General features: G+C 38.4%; 1 protein-coding gene across 6 annotated transcripts in view; it reads left to right on the top strand.

Annotated features, from left to right (window-relative positions):
• The window catches only part of LOC116995764 (ankyrin repeat domain-containing protein 26-like), a 50,013-nt gene that overhangs the window by 7,730 nt on the left and 21,981 nt on the right, over window positions 1-20,302 (top strand). For 2 of the 6 annotated variants that reach the window (XM_033058715.1, XM_033058712.1), the window contains 17 exons: window positions 2,562-2,595; window positions 2,678-2,747; window positions 3,976-4,036; window positions 4,400-5,409; window positions 5,928-6,063; window positions 8,286-8,347; window positions 9,461-9,563; window positions 11,073-11,101; window positions 11,202-11,268; window positions 11,373-11,417; window positions 13,537-13,622; window positions 15,279-16,259; window positions 17,084-17,292; window positions 17,843-17,992; window positions 18,928-18,961; window positions 19,112-19,250; window positions 19,669-19,882. In XM_033058715.1, coding sequence (XP_032914606.1) covers window positions 2,562-2,595; window positions 2,678-2,747; window positions 3,976-4,036; window positions 4,400-5,409; window positions 5,928-6,063; window positions 8,286-8,347; window positions 9,461-9,563; window positions 11,073-11,101; window positions 11,202-11,268; window positions 11,373-11,417; window positions 13,537-13,622; window positions 15,279-16,259; window positions 17,084-17,292; window positions 17,843-17,992; window positions 18,928-18,961; window positions 19,112-19,250; window positions 19,669-19,882 — 3,430 coding nt within the window. Of the gene's footprint in view, window positions 1-2,561; window positions 2,596-2,674; window positions 2,748-3,975; window positions 4,037-4,399; window positions 5,410-5,927; window positions 6,064-8,285; window positions 8,348-9,460; window positions 9,564-11,072; window positions 11,102-11,201; window positions 11,269-11,372; window positions 11,418-13,536; window positions 13,623-15,278; window positions 16,260-17,083; window positions 17,293-17,842; window positions 17,993-18,927; window positions 18,962-19,111; window positions 19,251-19,668; window positions 19,883-20,302 lie in introns of all 6 variants that reach the window. The other 4 variants (XM_033058714.1, XM_033058711.1, XM_033058716.1 and 1 more) reach the window with 3 other exon arrangements.

Below are 20,302 nucleotides of genomic sequence, written 5' to 3'. Positions count from 1 at the left end.
AATAAGCTCTCCTGTTACTCTGAAATGGAAATGGGCTTGAATTAAAGTAGAAACAAGCAATCCCCAAGCAATCCTTTTCTAGATCTCATTTCTATTGTAATCAGAGTTCTGTCGGAAAGGTAGCTCATAAACTTTATCTCTTACCTTCTAAAGGACAATGTGACCTGATCTTGATCATTGCTTAAAGTTACTATTCACAGCTGACTGAATTCCGAGTTAGAAGGGACCCACAAAGATCATCAGGTCCAGCTCTTAAATGAGCCCCATACAGGGATTGAACCCACAAACTTGGTATTATTAACACCATGCTCTACCCAACTAACCTAATCTATTCATTGGAATCAAAATTTCAGAAAACTTACTCAGCTATTTTCATTACTTATAATTGTACTATTTGGAAGTATAACTGAAGTCACCCATCAAGAGTGATAACTGACTGCTCCACACTGGTGGAGAAATTTTATTGGGTTTGGCACATCAGCAGGTAGGTTGGACTGCTGGTACTGAATGAGTTTACAGGAAACTGTGGTATTTACAACTAATATTATTTAAATATTGTGTGTTTGCAGTAGGAAACAGTAGAAGAGACTGTGTTTTTATTTTAACTGTTAGCTTGTCCTCGTTTCAGTTTCTACGTTTTTCTCTATGTGACGTACACTGTATTTCATTGTCCAAAAGCCCAGTGCAGGTCAGGAGAGGTACTCATCAAAATTCCCACATGTACTCTGTCTTTAGAACAGACAAAATTTCCATGCTCTTATGTGTGTAATGCTAGCAGAGGAGATCAGGCATGATGTGCCTTTGTTTACTTTTCCCTTTAATGATTCTGCCAAAGACCTTGGATTGGTTGTTATGATAGTTAACAAGAATTAGTTACCAAGAACTTGAGGAATGCTGAAATAGCTACTATGTGAAAGTTGTATTTGTTTTCCCCTTCTGTTTTTGGAATTGAAGAGCCCTTTTATTTCATCTTAACTGTAGATAATTGAGAGGTTCTAGCACTCTTGAAGCTGGATTCCTAGAGTTCAGGTTTCTTTGGTAGATCGGTGATGTACTAGAGTGCTCTCTCATCAAGTTTGCAAATAGCCCTAAGTTGGGATGATCAGTCGATGCACATCAGGACAGTGCTATCTTTCAGAGGCTTTTACTCTGACAGGTTGTATAAATGAACTGTCAGGCCTGTCTAGCAGAATTCAGCCAGGGCAAATGCAAAGTCTGTGCGCAGTGGTACAACCCCTTGCTACAAAGCACGCTGGCCGGAGACATGCCCTTGCTGAGAAAGCTTGATTGGGTCTTGGCAGAGTGAGCTGAGAATGAGCCAGCAGCAGGGTGACCTGGCAACAGTGTCGTGAGTTGTATTAAGAGCAGCATAGCCAAGAGATTGAGGAAAGTGATTATCCAGCCCTAGTTGGCACTCTCTGGATTGTGTCCAGTGCTCTGGGTGTAATTTGAGCCTCCAGTGCAAGACAGATCTGTCTTTCAACAGTGAGCAAGTTCAGTAGAAGGCCATCAGATTCATCAGGGTCAGGAAATTTGCCCTTTGAGGACAGGTTGGGAAAACTGGGATTTTTTCAGCCTAGAGAAGTGAATTTGCAGGGGACCTAGCAGCAGCTTCTGGTACATGTGAGAAGACAAAGCCAGGTGCTTCCCAGTGATACATGACAGGAGTTGGAAATATAAGAGGCATAAATAGCAACAAAATAGTTTCTAATTGAATGTGGGAGCAGTAAAACAGAGAGGTTGTACAGTCTCCCTCCCTGGAGGTGTTTAAGACCAGACTGGATAAAGACCTGAACAACCTTATCTGACCTCATGACTGAGCTTACTTTGAGAAGGCTGGCTGAGAGACTTCCTGAGGTTCCTTCTGACATGATTTATCCTATTATCCTAAGTGCAAGTCACATTTGTAACACTGATGAAAGTTTGGAGTGTGCTATAGAATGCCCTAGGTTTGCCACTTTTGTCCATTGAATTCCTTTGTCAATGAGCTTTAGAGCTTGATTATGCATTTTGATTTTCATTACCTTTGCAAAATAATCTGAACTGGGTAGACCAGCAGATAGTGTAATACTTAATGTAATGTTATACATAATGCTGCATAAAATAATAAATCTCTGCTAGTGATGTGTACTTGTGCGTAAGATGAGTACTTTGGAAGTTCTTAATGTCTTGCTAAACCACCACCATTTTGTTAACTGTTTACTGGGATAACGGTTTATTGTAGGGTATTAATGTTATGCTTTTTTAAATTTTTTTGGTGTTTTTTGTTTTTTTTGGTTTTTTTTAGTTTAGGTGTGTTTCTATGTTTTTTAAACTTCTGGGTATAAGAGTCCAAAAGAGATGTAGCTCTGGTCTTCTAATTTTCTTTTTTTTTTTTTTTTTTATAAATTCAGTGTTTGTTTTGGAAATGCAGTCATTTATGCCCCCTTGTACTGAATTTACTACCCAAAGGTTCATTCTGTTATGATGTGTAGAGTTGTCCATGTTCAGTGTTTAATTTTTAAATGGTTAATTTTAACATGCTAAATTTAATTTCAACATGTTGATTAATGTTTAAACAGCAATAGATGACTTCTCCCAAGGCGACTCAATAAGGTGAGACGTTAAAAGTACCTAACACTTACCTGAGGAATGACTTGAGAGACATGGTACTCATTTTGCTTTGCTTTTAAAGAAGCTCTGAGAAAGAGGGGAACGATGACAGTTGGCATACCTCTGAGGAAGAGGAACTTGATTTTACCCCCAAGGTACGGTGCATTTACAGGAAAAATATCCTGTAAAAATAAGGGGTTTGAAGGCAAATTTTCTTTGGAACTGAAAGAAACTGCAGCTCCAGCCAATATTGTTTTCTATTTAAAGCAGTCTGGCCTACCGGCCTTCCTTCTGCTGTGAGTTTTTTCTAAAGGACCTGTAGCTGTGAGAGACTATGCAGTAAATTTGTAATTTGGAGCCAAAAAGCAGTAGGTGACAAGATAACCACATCGCTGTATTTTTTCTTGTTTTCATGTGAGTCAGATTTGCAGACTTGAAAACTTTGCAAGTTACTATTATAACCTATCCTGTTCTCCAATCATTGTTATTGTTTTCTGTAAATTTGGGGATAGATTCCTAAGTGATAAAAGGATATTTATATATCAAAATCTAAAAAAATCCTTCATCACCTAGTTCTCCTTTCCTCAGCAGGTTCTTCAAGAGTGCTTAATGAACAGATGAGTTACTCAAATGGGTCATCTATTACATTCTATAAGATGACATTCAGTACTTGCATGTGATCTCACAGTGCATGTTTTTCCTCTTTTTTTTTTTTTTAAATGCTTGGGTAGTACTTTTTTGTTAGTTACCAGCTCTCATGCCTACTTTTTTACTAATGATCCTTAGAATTATCTACTTCTGAGTGATGTCTGGAGCATCAACTCTTGCACTGGCATTGTGCAGTGATGTAGAACCTGAGTGTGGTAATTCAGCCCACTCTGTAATGCTGGAGATGCAAGCATGTTTAGATTTAACTTGATTTCATTTTCTTGCACTGATTTAAATACAAATGATACATTTTTCTACCATGATTTTGAAATTTAGAGGTATTTTTTAGTGTGCTTGCAGGGACTAAATTTATGCATTAAGTATGGGGATCTCTTTAGTTACTTACGTTGCGCACATTTGCAAGTAAGCATCTTGAAAACGCACTTTTAAATATAATTGAATTTTACTTAAGTATTACAAATATTAGAAATAGATTTTGAGAACGATTATGCACGTGAGCATTTTTGGAAACGATTTGCAGAAGGGTGCCTGCACATTGTGAAATACTTACTGAATTGGATATGAGAGGAGTGTTTGTGTAGTTAGAAGTGTAGGGTGGAGCCAGCACTGTCATAAGGACAGTCTGATTATATTTACTGTTCAAGATTTGATGTGAACAAAGGATTTGTTGTTGTTACTGTTAAAAAAAAATTTTTTAAAAATCTTTATTTACAGAAGCTGCAGAAGCCAAACCTGACACTGTTAATGAGTGCTTCACAGCAGTTCAAGAAGAACAGTAAGTTACTTCCAAAAGGTTGCATGATACACTGATATATAAAGTAGACTTTCTAAGTAGTTTTTTTGGTTGATTTTTGGGTGTTTTTTTTTAAAATAGTAAATGAGAAAAGTAGCATTTTTTAAACATTTATTATGTTAATAATTCAGAATAAAATAAAATAAGTCGTTAAAATGAAGATATTAATCCCCTCTTAAGTCCTTTTCCTTCATCAAGTTCATCATCCATGCTTCCCAGCCCCACCTCTCCATTTCTGAATATTCCCAAATGGCTTCTCTCTTGTACATTAATCTGATAACGTGCCATTTACTGTTTACATAATTCCTTCTGTTCACATGCATTTTTCTTTTTTTGTACTTCAAGATGATGGTGGTGGTTCTAGAATTGAAAGTCCTAAGTCGCCAAAGAAAAGTCTCAAACAAAGAATCCCTTCAGGTGCAAATGTGAACAAGGGAGACAGTGAAGAATTGTTCAATCAAGACATCTCAGCTGCAAGCAATCTGGATGAAGAAGAATTGGAGGAGGAAGAGGAGGAGGAAGAGGATGAAAATGACAATGGAGATGGTGATGATGATTATGAGGAGGAAGAGGAGGAGGAGGAAGAGGATGATGAAGATTTTACTGAAGATGAAAAGGAGGAGGAAGAACTGGAAGATGAAGAAACTCAGTCTAATGAAATACTGGAAGAAGAGAAAACAGAATCTAAAAGGGAAATTAATCAGAAATTAGAGTATTTCAGTAAAGCAAAGCATGAAGGGGATGCTCGATGTGGAACTGAAGATGTCTGTGATGATCATGAAATAACTAAAGAACATGATGAAAAAGTGAAGGAATCTGTTGATACTCCTGTGTCTTTCATAGCTGGGTCTCATGAAAAGTTTCAAGAAAATAAAACAGCAGTGTCTCCTAAGATCATGAATAATGAAATATCTTGCAAGTCAGTACCAAAACAACCTGTCTTTCAAAATCTAAATAATCTGCAAGATACGCAAGAAAGCTGGAACAGGAAAAGCATGATTGAGGAGCCGTTTCACAGAAAGGCTGACTCCTGTTTTGCAGGCTCTGAAATGACAGACTGGAAAAAAGAGATACCTCAGCCTCTCTCAGATAGTTCTGGTGTTAAGGAGAAAAAGTCAAGCTTCAGTGATAGCTTGGAAAGTGGCAATAATTCTTGGTTAGCAGAAAAAACCACAGGACCTGAAGGTGAAAGAAGAACCTCTGACATACTTGAACATGTGGATGGTGAAGATACTGAAGAGGAATATGAAGGAGTAGATTATAAAGTCTGTAAACCACTGAAACAAGAAAGTGAAAACTTACACTTAAATAAGCAAGAAGAAGATTTGAGAGCAGCATTTCATTCAAGCACCGAAGTAAGTATATAAAGATTATTCAATCACAGGGGTATTTTCTAATTGTCATATAGATAAGAAACACATAGTAAACTGGATTTCTTTTAATGCTTATCTTTCACAGATATCCATCTTTTCATCATCCATTTTTAATGTTAGTGTCTTACTTGGAGTCAAACAGTTTCTTGGCTATGGTATGGTAATACAGTATGGAAAAAGAATAGGCAGTAGACTCTGGAGTTGGTTAGATTTTTATCAGTTCTGTTAGAGGTTTTTATCCGGGAAGTTTTGCTACATTTAGGAAAATTCATGGTGTGATAGCTGAAAGTGAGGAAACAAAAAGAATTTTGCATAAGATTGAGAGCGGGAAACTAATGATTTTCTGTGGAGCAAAGTAGAGGGAAATAAGAAATATGCTCTGAAATGTTGTACCTTAAATGAAGCTAGGGTTAGACTGACATGAGGAATTGCTTATGGAGGAACAGCAAAGATGGTGTTTGTTACTGTTCTTTTCAGCTGTTTTGGTTGATCTCTTTTAGGAAGAATCATCTGACTACGAAGAAGAGGAGAAGGAGGGTGCTGGCAAAAAACTACAAACTACAGTTGTTGAGGATGTGAAAAATTCTCTTTTTAACGACAGGCATGAAGTCCTCAAAGCTTCAAAGGACAACTGTGGTGAGAGAAATGACTTTGTAAATCCTGACCCAAGTTCTTCATCTACAAATATTAATGCATAGAAAATGAACTAAAATGGTGATTGATTCCTATGATAGCAAAATTTCCTCTTGCCTGTGAGTCCTAATGGGCATTGGCAGAGAAGGAAAGCAGATTTCATTGCTTTTCATTCATTCTTAAAAGAACTGAAATTGTAGCATTGTATACCAAGCAATGCGATACGAAGCAAGTGCCATTCTTGATTTGTTGCTGCATTCTCCCTGAAGGGATCTGAACAAAATGCACAGATGAGAAAGAGATGGAGGACTAGAATGTCTTGAGTGACAACAGTATTCCCTTTTATGACAAGTACTGTCACGTTGAAAGGCTGTGATTGATCTTGGCTGAAGCCAGGGAAGGATTTGAGTCAAGCTGAGAGAAAACTGTTCCAGTGCCTCATCTTGTTCAGTTTTAAAATATAAGCGGTCTCTCTAGCATCACATGTGTGTGCTTGAAAATATCACCAGCCTAGTCAGAGTAGAGCACTTTGATGCTTAGCTGAGGTCTGACAGTAGGAAGAGAAAGCACCGTTTCCATTGTCTGTCTCCACAGAGTAGCTTGTTACTGTAGATGTTACTAGAACATGTGTAGCTGCTGCTCATATGCTGCAAAGGGGGCACTGGCAGAAGCTGCTGTATTCTAGTGTTGTGCCTATACCTGCTCATCCGTCTATATGTGTTTTACCATCAGTGTGTATTTGGCATAGTGTAAGTAGTCACAGTTCAGATTGGAACCAGCAGTTGCCTCTTGTAGGGGGAGTGCCCTCACAGGCATACAGCTCTTTCCCCCTTCTTTATGTGGATGTGTCCACACAATTGAATCCTGAATCAGTTTTTCCTAATGAAGTACAGTAATTTCACGACTATAAGGCGCATCCTTTTGACTAAAAATTTTCCCCCGAAACTGGAAGTGCGCCTTATAGTCCGGTGCGCCTTATCTGATGTACAAAGTTGCGACATTTGCCACCCCGGAAGTGCGAGTCCACAACAGTCCCCAGCTGAGCAGAGCCCGCCCAGCAGCGGCATCAGACCAGAGCCCATCGGGGCAGCGGCCGCGCGGGGGAGGGAAAGGGCGACGGCGCAGCCCAGCCGGGGGTACAAAACCGCCGGCATTGGGGAGGTGGCCCCCACGCGGGGCGGGCCTGCTGGCATCGGGGCGGCTCCCGCACAGGGCGAGCCTGCCAGCATCGGGGCACCCAGAGCACCAGGGAACTCCTGGAGCAGCGGGGCCCCGGGGAAGCTGCACGGAGCAGCGGTGGACATAGCCCAGCCCCGGGGACGATGCACGGAGCGGCGGCGGGCATAGCCCGGCCCCACCAGGTACAGACGGGCCCAGGGGCCGATGGCTGCCGGGTTGAGGCGGGGCCTCGGCCAGCAACCGCGTGGGGGGAGCTGGGGGTGGAGCCTCGCTGTAAAAAAAAGTGCGCCTTATAGTCCAGTGCGCCTTATCTGATCTACAAAGTTGCAAAATTTGCCGACTCCTGGGGGGTGCGCCTTATAGTCCGGTGCACCTTATGGTTGTGAAATTACAGTACCTTAAAACAGAAATACAATAGTAAAATCTGACTAGGAACCCCCTGAGACTGAACCGTAAAATCGTCTGATAGAGAAGAGGTTTGAATTTTAAACCCCCCCCATACAGAAATGGCCTATGTGTGTTTGGATTAAGTGTTTTGAGGTCTGACTCTCTATTTTTAAATGGTGTCTAGGTGTCTAGTGTCTGGAATGGGCTGGGTGACAGCTTTGTCAGGGAAGATCTTTCCTAGCAGTACAACAAAGGGAGCATTGTTTCTTGGTGACTTTGTGGATGTTAGTGTGAGGAGGTTTTGGATATTATTTCTCTGGTACCCCCGGAACAGTGGAAAGTGATAGTAAAGGCCAAATTTTGGAGCTGTAGGCTGGGAGACCTTAACTCTGTATACGACAGAACTGCAGGATACTGCCGTATCTTCCTGAACATTACCCAAGCGTGTTGGATATTGCCTGTAGCTTTGCCAGCTGTTGTGCATAGCCATCTTCTGATAGAAAGGAAGCAAAAGGAGCTGGAAGTGTAAAGGAGGTAACATGATGTGTCTGGGAAGAAACATTTGAATAAAACTTGCTTCTTAGTTTCTCCTCATCAATGGAACCTTCATCTTTAGATGTACAAATGCTCAAGCATCTCGCTTCTTATCTTATTTGTAGGTGCCCTTCCAACAGTGGGAGCAGAGCAAGAGGAAGATGCTGAATCTCCCTGGGATTCAGAGGTACTTTTTGTGAAGGACACAAGGGTTTCCACCGCAGGAAGTAGGAGTAAGATCCAGAATTACTTGAGAGCTTCCTTTTGATTTAGACACTGCTGTTAAGGCTTATTTCCTCATTTTTTCCATGTGCTGTATGTTTGTACCTGGGGGCCCTTGAAATACTTCTACTGTAGGCCAGCTGCTCGGTTAGGATTGGGATGAAGTTAAGCTGAGCTAATGGCTTGGGTCTCAGCAATTGGCTCTTGAGTTTGGTTTCTAGTATAGTAGTGAAACAGTGAAGTTCCTTGCTGCTTAAAATACTCTGACCATTTCACAGAGGCTGGTGAGATTGTTGCTTTTTCACCATACAGCCCTAGTCTGCTGACCTAGTTTAGCTGTTGTCCTTGAGGTCTACAACCTAGGTGTCATCTAGCTGCTTCTGCACAGATCCTCTCTACCTTTTGTAGGTGTTCTCTGTCCCTCTTTAAAGTCATGTTCAACAGAGACACTGCACATGCTGACCTTGTTTCCTTTTTTGTTCTTTCTGCCTGTGGCATCAGCAAGATCTGTAGCTATGTCCCTCTGGTTCTTCTTTTGAGAAGAAAGACCTCTTTCCACCCCTTCTCAAAAATACAAGGTTAAAATGTTGTTAGTTGTAAACTCTGCCTTGCTAATCTTTGTTCACTCCAAATGGCTCTTGCAGTTTGGAGCACCAGTGTGTTCATTCACCACTGCAGGATATATGGATAGGGAATGTCAGTACCAACTTGAACGTTATTTTCAAGTTCAGTACAAATGTTGGACCACTGCAGACACGCAGCTGTTGGTTCAAAACCTGTATCTTGAGCTGCCATTGAGTTAATTCTTGTTTGTGGTTGTCCAGCTTGTCAAGGTTTGTCAGTGGGGCAGAATAGTGGTATGAAGTTTTTGCCGAAGATCTGAAAACAAGCACAATTGCTGTGATTTTCCAATATACTGTGTTTTGATGTATTCTTGTCAAGTACCTTAAAAAATGTTTTTGTGTCTAGAGTATACTTGATACCATGCTACATGAATTGGTTTAGCAGGAACCTTTTGTATAAAAATGAGTTGAAAATGCATTTGTACCTATTCTTATTTGTGTTTTGGGTTACACAGGTAGATTCTGAAATGCCAAGAAAAATATCATGTGGTGTGCTGCTGCCAGCTGCAGAGAAACATGGACCATGCTCCCAGTTTGTTTCAGGGGAAAGTGACAATGGTAACTTCCTGGTGGGCTAATGTTTGTCTGTAACCATTTATAGGCTAAAGTAAACTTTTATCAGTGTCTGCCTTTGAAATGCTGTCATTGTGTGAGTGCAGGCCATACCAGTGAAGTGCTTACTGTTTGTTAATTAATGCCAGTAATCACAGCACTTGCTGGCCAGTTTGTAAAGGAAGTTCTTTGCATTATTTGTGTTCTTCAGGTGAGTCTAGTTTTTTTGATTCAGGTCCTTGTTTCATAGTGATGACAGTGTATGTCTATTAGGGCTGACCTTTCTCAACATTTAACCTTCGTAGATGATAATGCAGCAGAAGACAGCGATGATCTGGCTTAGCATTTTTGTCCCCCCTAGCTTAACTTTTGATAGCATTTTGATAGGTTTATGTTGTGCTTTGCCTAGGAGCTAAAATAGGACTATAAGTACAGGGGTTTTTGGTGAGGATTTCTGCCTGTAGTTTGTGATACTGTCTCTTGAGCATCTTGAGCAGAAGTTTACAAGCTTCTAGGAGCTTCAAATGTAGTTGTTAACTATTTGTCATGGAAATACACAGGAGATAGACAAGAGTTCTAATAAGGTAAGTTTAGGATCAGTGTGAAAAGATAGTAAAAGGTCATTATAGTAATCTTTCTGAGGTCTTTCCACACTGCTGGACCACCACATTTACTGAAATAGAATACTGCTTGTTATTTTGATGTTGGTTTGGGTTTTTTTAATATAAAAAATTGTATTTAAATACAAATTTTTTGCCATGGAGCCATTCTTAATAATTCTAAGTATTCTTTCATATACTTATTTAGTGGGAGTACTCAAACTGTAAGATGACTTAAGCAGAGAATTTGAGAAATGTAGGTGGGATTGTGTGGGTTTGGAAATTAATTTGGTGTTGGATAGAATTTTAAAAAATATTTGGAACTATGTTATAAATGTAAATTAAAACCAAACATTTGTTTCTGTTATTCCCCTGCCAGCTAAACCACAGCAATCTGATGAGCACTGACTTGATTTTACCTTGTTAGACATGTATGAGGTTTCTGTGTCTGCACCCATCCTTTGTGAGCTCCATCAATGGAAAGGAAAATGCTCCTCAGTATTAAGCACTTTCAGTGTAATCACAGTCATAATGCTGTTTTATGATCATTCATTACATTAGACCAGCTTTGGCTTTTGAAGTAATCCTTTTAGAAAGCAGGATTCAGCTCCTCAAAAGGACTAAATATTTTAATCTTGTTCTGTTAGCAAGCATGACCTTACTGCTTCACCTATATTGTCCTAGTTCTGTGATAATTATTTTTCAAATTCAAAGTGCATGGTGGGAAGTCTGCATTGTTCTTTTCTTGTATACTATGACACATGTGTCATGATGAGGTAAATGGAATGTTCAGTATTGTACTCTGGATGAAGTAATGCTTGTGACTAATATGTAGTTGTAAAAACTACTGATGTTGAATGGAGTAGAAGGTACAATTTTAAAAAATAACATTTCCCAAAATATTTTTCACTTCTAGGCTTTTTGGAGAAACCTAACAATTCACAGGTAAGTAGATGCTCCTGTCAGACTGACTACTTACTCTGCTCGTTAAATAGTTTGTAGTTACTTTGAATTTGTTGTTTTATCATTGAATTGTTTTTTATAGCTGAAGACTCCCATATCTCCTTTGAAAATGAACGAAACTTCTCCTAAAACCAGGCAGCAGAAATCAGGTAATATTTGCATGAAGTGGTTCTGAGTTTAGCTTAATAATACTTTTATAGCTTAAAAATATTTTTAGGAGTATTTAATAAGGCATCTGTTGTATGTTTTGCAGATCTGTTGCAGGAATTTGAGTTAGAAGATGGCGAGGATATTGAAGGTATTAATGATCATCTCTTTGTCCTATTCTTTCATGGACAGACACATTGTAATTGCAAATCTTTTCCTAGTTTTAAATTAATGGTTCTAACAAAGTGTTCTGGAAACAGAATGACTACTGAAATACGCACCTGTATATGTTTGCTCCCTCCTGTCATCTTCCTTTCCATGATGTTGGCTTTCTCCATTGTACATGTTGTCATCTTCCTTTTTCAGGCAGAGCTGAAGATGGAAGAATGTTGTTGCCTTGTGTATTTTCTGCCTTTTCCCTTGTTCTCTGCCAGTTATACAGGAATTCCAAGATTGATTAAGCGCTATGTGAAATAGATCTTACAGGCTCTAAAGATCCTAAATCTTACTTGGAGACTGAGACTTCAGAATCAACATTGCTGCTGTTGAAAACTTCTGTGATGGGCACTTCTAAATAGTTGCTTTTGATTTCTACCAGCAGTCTTGGTAGTGGTAACTTAGTACATTCTCTGCAGTAATTTCTGTGATGCTATCTACAAATGTTCCTCGACCACCAGCACATCTGTCGGTTTTAACTGCTGGCTGAAGCTTTCATCTGCACCAGCAAACGGCTTGCTATTGGGATATTTATAAGCATGAGTAAAGTCTAAAGCTCCTCTTGTTGAAAAACAAGGACAAAGGAAAAATGCCTCTGTTCCTTGTAGAACATTAATCTTAGATAATCCCTAATTATTGCTGCTGTTATTGTGTTTAGTATTTATCAGACTATCTGAAATGCACCAGAGTTATCAAGAGATCATCATAGCAACCCTGTGAAATAAGTGCAGTCAATCCACTAATTGTGTGTTGTGAAATGCCTTGTGCTGAAATACCCAACAGTCAAATCTACAAAAAAACTCAGAAATTTTACCTCAGCAGTGAGGTGAGAGGAAAGAAAAGGTCGTTAATTCGCACTGTGTAACTTGGGGCCAGAATTGACCTCTGGAGACTGACTGAGGAGCTCAGACTCCAGTTCAAGCATAAAGTTGGTAACTGTGAGTTTGTATCAAATGTTAAGAGCCCTTCAAGGAATGAAGGCTTGCAAAAGTACACCCCAAGAACAGAAAATGCCAAGTGAGGTTGTGCCCTTCTCTATTTTTATGATGATACCTGTCTGTTTTTCTCAGTCATGCTCATTTTTTGTGTAGGAATGATACCGTGTCCCTCTTTAGCAATGGAACTTTGTGTATAGAAAGACTATTGTGTAGAATCCATGGCATTAATGGAGCAAGACAGGAGGTGCAGCATGATAAGGGTGAAAAACCCCTATCTCTTCTATTTAGATTCCCCACTTGACTTGCTAAGACTTGTTTCTTTCTGAAAACTTGTCACTTAAAAGTGTTCAACGTGTCTTTTACAAGAACAATAGTCACAAGACAGTGAGGTGCTGCTTCTAGATTGTATCTGGGATTATCTGGGATCCAGTTCTCTGGTGTAATAGAGATTCAGGGTAGGCTGCCAGATAATGAGCTTCTGAGAAGTTTGTGACCTGCCCATATTATACAGAAATTCTGAGAGAGGGAAGAGTGGAATCCAGTTTTCAACAGCGTGAGCAAAGTTTTCAGGTCATGGATTGTTTCTCAGCATTTCACAAATCTGTCTTTCAGTTCCCATCTGTGTCTTCTGCAACAGATAAGGTAGCAGTCGGAAATACTCAGTCCAGATCCATGTCTAGAGGCAGATTAGTTTCGTGTGTAGAGTGAAACTGGGGTCTTAAAATATTTCAAAGCTGTGATTCTTTGTGCACTGCACACATGCACATAGGGAAATCACAGTTGCTGGAGCCATGTAAGTAGTTACTGTATGGCACACAGCATTTCAAAGAGAGAGATTGCGGTAACACGCCTTTAAGAAACAGAATTGCTTGATTTGTGACCACTTACAGTGATTTTCAGCAAATTTCCTTTAAATGCCCTGTAAGAAAGAAATGTACACAGATGCATCTCCTGTCTGTTTTATGGTAATTTTTGTATCTAAGAACTCAAAAATTAGAGGAGACGCATTATTATGTGTCCAGTTTTTTCTCACAAATAGGATTCAAGATGCACTCCAAATGTAAATAAGTAATATTAGGTCTTACTGATTATCAAAATACCTTTTTCTCACTGTAGGTGAGTACTCAGGATCTACTTTTCATATGTCATCAGCGGCTGAAAAAGAAGATGATAAGGATGCCATTGTAAACTGTGGAGTGTGGGTATGTAACACCTAAGATTTGGAATTAAGAATCTTGATCAGTATATTGTATTATACACTGTAAAGTAGAAAATTATGTATTATACACCTGTAAAGTAAAGGAAACTTACCAGTCAGTGAATAATTCTGGAGAATCCTGTAGATAGAAGTTGTATAACAGCCTGAAATAAAATGGAATACAGAGAGTTCTTATGATGGGAAAAATGCTTATTATTATATTGGATACTTGCTGTTGCACTAATTTTCTTCTACCTGGTTTGCTTAGACTTTGTTCAGTGTTTTTCCTTTTGCACAGTGCTGAGAAAGAGTGCAGTCAAATTCATTTTTTCCCTATGCAAAACGTACATTTAAGTAAAGAAGGAATCTTGTCTTTATAGTATACTGATCTATTTGATTAAGTGTGCCTGGTCTTCCACTTTGTAAGAAAAGAAGAAACAAAAAGAAGTTAAATTTTTTAATCTTCTCAATGCTGTCCGTGCCCCTGCAAAATAGGTGCTTGATTGGCCATATTAGTAAGTATTTGAAAAGATTTTTCAAAGGGCATTTTAGACAGGAATAAGGCAGGCATCCTGTTTGTGTTGTACCTACAACAGGAGAGGGAGAGGCCTAGATAGAGGGGTCTGGAATCTTCTGTAGCACCTCAAGGGGAAGTGGAGCAAATTCCCTCTACCCCCACACTCAGGTATGATGAAATATTACCAGAGCAAGGAACTTAGGCCTGCTGGGAGGTGGTAGTGGTTGTGCAGTGAGCTTGGGGAATGGAGAAGCTGCCACACATAGTAGCTGGCTGAGGTGCTCCTTCCCTGTTCTGAAAGCAGGAATTTTTGCAGAGAGAAGGGCTTGGCTAACAGGAAGAGAGAATGGAGTTGGATGGTCTCAGCCCTGTATGGAAGGCACTAGGAAGCATATGGGGAAGGAGCATTTTGGGAAAAACGTGACACGGGATGGAAGCAGCCAGAGCTGTGGAGCAGCAGGGCCATGGGCTGAGGGATATGAGAAGACTGGGGGTGTTGAGTGAGGTATGGTGTGGTTTTCACATAAGTTTGGGTTCATGACTTTTGGGACGAGGGAAGGAATGAATAGGTTTCCCTAATGCATTTTCTTTGGAGCTTGGGATGGAATTTAACATTTCAGCACCTTGGGTGAAGAAATAGGCACAGTTCTCCGTGTGGCAGACAATAAAAAGGTTGTCATGTTCATTAACTCTGTATTAGCTTAGCTGGCAGGGAATTGTAAAATGCTAGACGGTAGAATAATGGATGAAGGAAGGTGAGGGAACATTGGCAGTTCCAAAGTAAAACTGTATTAAAGCAATAAAACATGAAAAAATAAATTGCTTTCTAACAGAGGCCACTGGTGGCCGAAAGCAGGCAGGCCTAAAGGTAAAAGTAACCCCTCATTGAGACAACTTCAATCCTAGAAAAACTTGTCTCTGGTAAGTGCTAGTAGCTAGTAACTCCTTTATTTTTAGGAAAAAGGTGAGTCAGTGCGCCTTTAGTTTAGTATCCCTTGATTTATATTATAAAAATTGCTTTTGAAATATCTAGATATTGTTATTTCTGTTACATGACTGGATGACTTTGCAATGGAAATTACCTAGATTAACTGTAACTTCCTTTTTCTTGGTAATCTTTTTGTCTGTACCTGTTTACTTAAGGATAAATATGTTTTAGAAACTACCAACCTGATAGAAAAAACATCACATGAAAATCAGACTGACAAAGCAGAAGTTTCACATCAGAAAGTCCTAACAAAAAATGTGGAATCATACAGTGCTGACAAGGGGTTAAATCTAAAACCTTGGGAAGAAAGATACGAAAGAATGTGGGTTGAAAATGAGAAAAGGGAATTGAAAACAAATTTTAAAAACATTACAGCAGAGCTGAAGCAGTTGTTTGGTGAAAATGAAACTGGGAAAACTGCTTCCCTTGTCGAAGAAGTACCAGAAGATGGCTTTGGTGAAGAATGGAAGAGTTCTCACATTCCTTCATCTCCTGTTACAGAATCAAGTAATAAGTTAGAAAGCCAAGGTGAATTTGGAAATATTAAACTTACACTGGGTGGAAAAGTACCCAAAATGGAAATTGTACTTCCAGTTCTTCCTGATTATAATAGCTTAAAGACAAACGTAGAAGATACCTGGAATACAGATGAAGAAACTGGCATTAACAGTGTAGATAACAGAAAGGTGTCTCCAACAAAAGGAGAGAAAAAGAAAATGCGTGCTATGGAAACAGAAGAGAATGATAATGGAAGTAGTAAAAATGCAGAGGAAGGTTCTGCTTACTCCCTGAGACATAGCTTAAAACCAAGTATTTTGGGTGACATTTCTAATATTCTTCCCAAAGTAAGACCTGTTTGTACAAGTGATGAAAATGCACATTCTGAAACAGAAATGAAACTTAAAAAATACTCTGGATTTAATGATGGTGTTCCCAAGGACTGCCTTATCAACAGTAATACAGGAGAAACAGAAACTGAAAGTCTTTTCCCTAGTGCTCAGGAATCATGTGGCATGCTGGAAAGGAGTCTTGATGAAGAACTGAAACGAGATATGGAAAGATTTAAGAGTAAGGTAGGAATGCTGCAAGCAGTATTCCTGGCTTTGGAGAAAGAGAAGGTACAGCTGCAAAAAGAGGTAGTTCACCTGCTACTCCTTATTCTTTAGTCTTTTTCCATATCAATGGTCCTGTTCACTTCAGCTATTCATCATTAAATGAAGGTGTTTTGTACAGATTAGTTGTTGTTTGAATGAAAATGCAATACTTACGAATAAAGAGAGCAGTGGAGAGTTGCCTTTTCCCCCTTTTTCAGAAAATACAGAATGCACTATTTTTCCAGTTTAACAGTATGTGGCACTCCGTTCCAGTGTAAGAAGTTACCACTTCATTGACATTAAAAAAAGGGCACACAATTAAATCAGTTTTGATTCTGAAACAAAGAATGAAAATAGCTTTTGAACAGGGTCTTGACTGAACTTTCCATTTGCTGTGATTTCTGCATGGTGTGTCTTCATTGCCCTTCACTTGCATTCCTTTTGCTGTAAGTGGAGTTGTTTCTACTTGTGGGTTTGGAATCTTCCCTGCTACCCTACCTACCCTCCATGGGGGAAGCAGTAACCAAGCACACTTGCACTTGATTTTTTTTTTTTTATTTCTGTTTTCATAACTAACATTGTGCAGTCCTTCTAATTCTTTAATCTATCAGTAATGCTTTTACATTGTTGTTCGTGTTTTCTTCCTAAGGACTATACTTCTGTTACATCACAGAATCATGAGTGATTTTGAAGTACTTTCAATGACAATACACTCTGTAATGTAATTTTTGTGAAAATACTTGTCTGTATTTTTTTTCATTTTACAGTTTTTCAGAGGTAAACCCTGAATTATTCGATCTTGGATATTGTGTTTCTTTTTTATGGAAATACTGATTAATACTTGAAACTTAACTTTCTTTTTGTAGGTTGAGAGGGAAAAAAGCAAAGAAAGATGTTTTAATATGCAGACTGTGGCAAAAGAGGAAAATGTTGATAAATTAAATGTACCACCAGGCAGCATTACTAATCAGCAAATGACAGAAAAGCTTACACTAAGGGAGAATGACTGTTTGAAAATGGAGGATGAAAACACTACAGAAGAAAAAGTCATCAAGAATTTTTCACCTGATGAGAGGTCAGAAATTTTTAAAATGGCAGTGAAAGTATAACTGAAAACATCATCTCTAATTCTGATTTTAGAATTACTTAAGTATCTTTTAGGTTTTGTAATATTGTGCAAGTTGAAGCAGTTTCTTTAATGCTGAAAGCAATATTGAGTAGTCCACTGCTTCACAAACATTTAAGAAAAGTACATTTTTTTTTTAGGAAGAGGGAAAATATATTTTGAAATTAATCTCAAAATTCTGAAGGAGGTATTGATATTTTTATGAAATCCTATGCAGGAGTGTTTCTGTTCTTCAGAGGAATCTGTGCTCTTAATACGTCCTCTAATGTGTATATGAGTTACTGTCTCAACCTAGTTCAGGTTCCATGTTCTCCCCCCTTATAGCTAGGCAAGATTTTTAAAATACTTCTAAATACTCCACAATCCTTGGAGTTAAGTCTGTGTTTTATCAGACATATTTTTAATCTCAGTTGACCTGGTCACATCTTAAGTATATCTATTTCAAAGAAATATTTTCTGTAAACTCAATTGGTAATTTTTTTATTTCTGCTTAATGTAGTGAATTTGCCCTGAATCATGACGTTGCAAAGAAAAATAAAGGACAGACTTCAAGGCTGAAGTCTAATCAGCAGATGAGTTCTTCCAATGGGAATAATTTTCGAGTACCAGATGATATCACTTTCAGTGAAACATCTCAGGAGGAAGGAAGGTACTGAATATAAGGAATGTTATAACTAAAACTTACTTAATGATAAAAATTGACCTAAAGGTAAGTTTTTTATAAACCTGATGTGCACAGTGGTTCCTTCATGTGACAAAATGACCTGATGCCTTTTGTGTTCCAAAACACATTTTATTTGATTAATGTGCTTTGAACATCTTAGCCAAGTTCATTATAAAGACAATGTGCACAAGTGCTAAAAAATTACCTGAAGGTCAGTGTAGATGTAAAGATGTATTTTATATTTTTAAAAAGGGAGAGGAGAGACTTACACTAGAACAAAGTTGCTATTTCATCACATGCATCTTGGGGTTTACGTTTTTTCCTTTTTGTTTTTTTTCTTCAGTTGTATGTCCTCTTGACTTCTTGCCTACCTCAAACTTAATTGTAGGGAGCAAAATGAGAAACAGAAATTGTTGACAGGGTACAAGCACTGTTCAGCAATAGCCAAAACACTACTGTGTTGTCAACACTGTTTTGGTCAGAAATCTAACACACAGCATTGTGTGGGCTGCTCTGAACAAAACTAACTCCATTGCAGTAGCCTAAGTACACCAGAGAATCCAAAACTACAGTTCTTTGACCTGTAAGGGAAAGAGTCTAAATAGTGAAGAGAACTAAACCTCTAGTGTTAAACAGGGAATGCACATAACTATGTATCTGTATATCTCCATGTCTGTAGCTGTATGATTCCTGTCAATTGAGTGAACAGTTACTTCAAATATTTGCTTAATAACTTGGGAAAAAAATCATCTTCCAATAATGATGATAATTTTTTTCCAGTATTCACCTACATCTAAAAAAATTATTGTATTAAATTTTACTTTAATTCCCTACTGAAATTAGGTTTTCAAAACAACTTTAGATACTGTTCTTAATGCAAGATAAACATTCCAGAACTGAAATACATTTCTGTTTTCCAGACCTGCAGCAAAAGCAGCGAATGAAAAGGATAAGGTACTGTAAAATTAGTTTCTTCATAAATAGTTTTATCAGCTTTTAATCACTCAGATGGGATCTATCAGATGTGGATTGTGAATTAAAGAATGAATCATTTATGCATCTGTACTATTACATAGTTGCATACAGAAAATACTGTATTTGTAGGTCAGCATACAAATGGATGTAACTGATGACCTTGATTTAACTCATTCATCTGACACAACTTCAGAGGATGTCAAATTACCATCATCCACCTACAAAGAAGCTGTATTGCTCTTAGAACAGCTTACTGTGGATCATACAGGTATGTTCTAAAGTTATTTCTTCCTCACATGTTACAAGTTTCTCTTTTAAAACATGATTTTCTTTGTGTGCACTCCTAGGTATCTTGTTTCATTTATATTTAAGAAAACACCTTCCCACCACCCTCTTTGTCACTGACCTGTGCAGCTGTTTTTCCTATTTGTTTCCTTTTCCTTTGCCTGACTGGTGGTTTTGTCTTCTCCTAAATATATTTTTCTGACGTGCCACCAGCATGGCGAAAGGCTCAGCTGTGCCATGCAGTGGATCCATTGTGTCTGTCTGGCATGGTGCAACTCCTGGCCTCTTCTCACAGAGAATTCCCACTACCTAAACTTTATTACCTACACCAAATCAAATAATTTACACATTATGAAGTATTTATGCGTATGTGCATCTTTGTCTTTTCTGTCTCTAAATAGGTTCTGCTATTTTACTGAAAATTCAAAACATACTTCTTAAATATGAACAAATAATAGAGCATGAAAAAAATCGGTATGCAGCAGTCTCGAGAGAAGTAAGAAAGTTGGAAAGTGAAAAGGAGGAGTCAAAATTAATAGCAGAAGAGACTCAAGATTTGAAATCCATGTTGGCTCATCAAGAAGTGGAATGGAAGAGTGATATCCAAAGCCTTAAGTATATAATCTTGTGTTCTGATAATGTATTACCTTGTCAGTTTTAATGTACCAGAAGGTGCTGATGATGGATGAATGAGAAGCTTGTAGTCTTTTGATTTTCTGTATTTTGAATCCCATGGGCAAGTTATGCTATAAAGGAAAGATGAAATGTCGGGCAAAAAACACCTGAATATTAGCGCCATCTGTAATCGTCTGGATGTTCTCGCTTTTTTTTAATGGCCAGAGAAGAGAGCAAGAGAGTTTGTATGGGAAAATGAGATTTACGAGAGGTGATATATATGGGATATGTTTTTGTCTTTGCAGTTTCTGTTGATGTATATTAGAAATCCAGGTAACTCTCACAGAGTTCTAAACTCAGAAGTGTTTAGAGAAGCATAGAATGCTTATTTGCTTGTATGTTTGCTTATCTGAAAAGTGA

The sequence above is a fragment of the Catharus ustulatus genome, chromosome 4 (genome assembly GCF_009819885.2).
Source record: "Catharus ustulatus isolate bCatUst1 chromosome 4, bCatUst1.pri.v2, whole genome shotgun sequence".
NCBI classification, from domain to species: Eukaryota; Metazoa; Chordata; class Aves; order Passeriformes; family Turdidae; genus Catharus; species Catharus ustulatus.
This window is presented reverse-complemented; position numbering and strand designations above follow the sequence as displayed.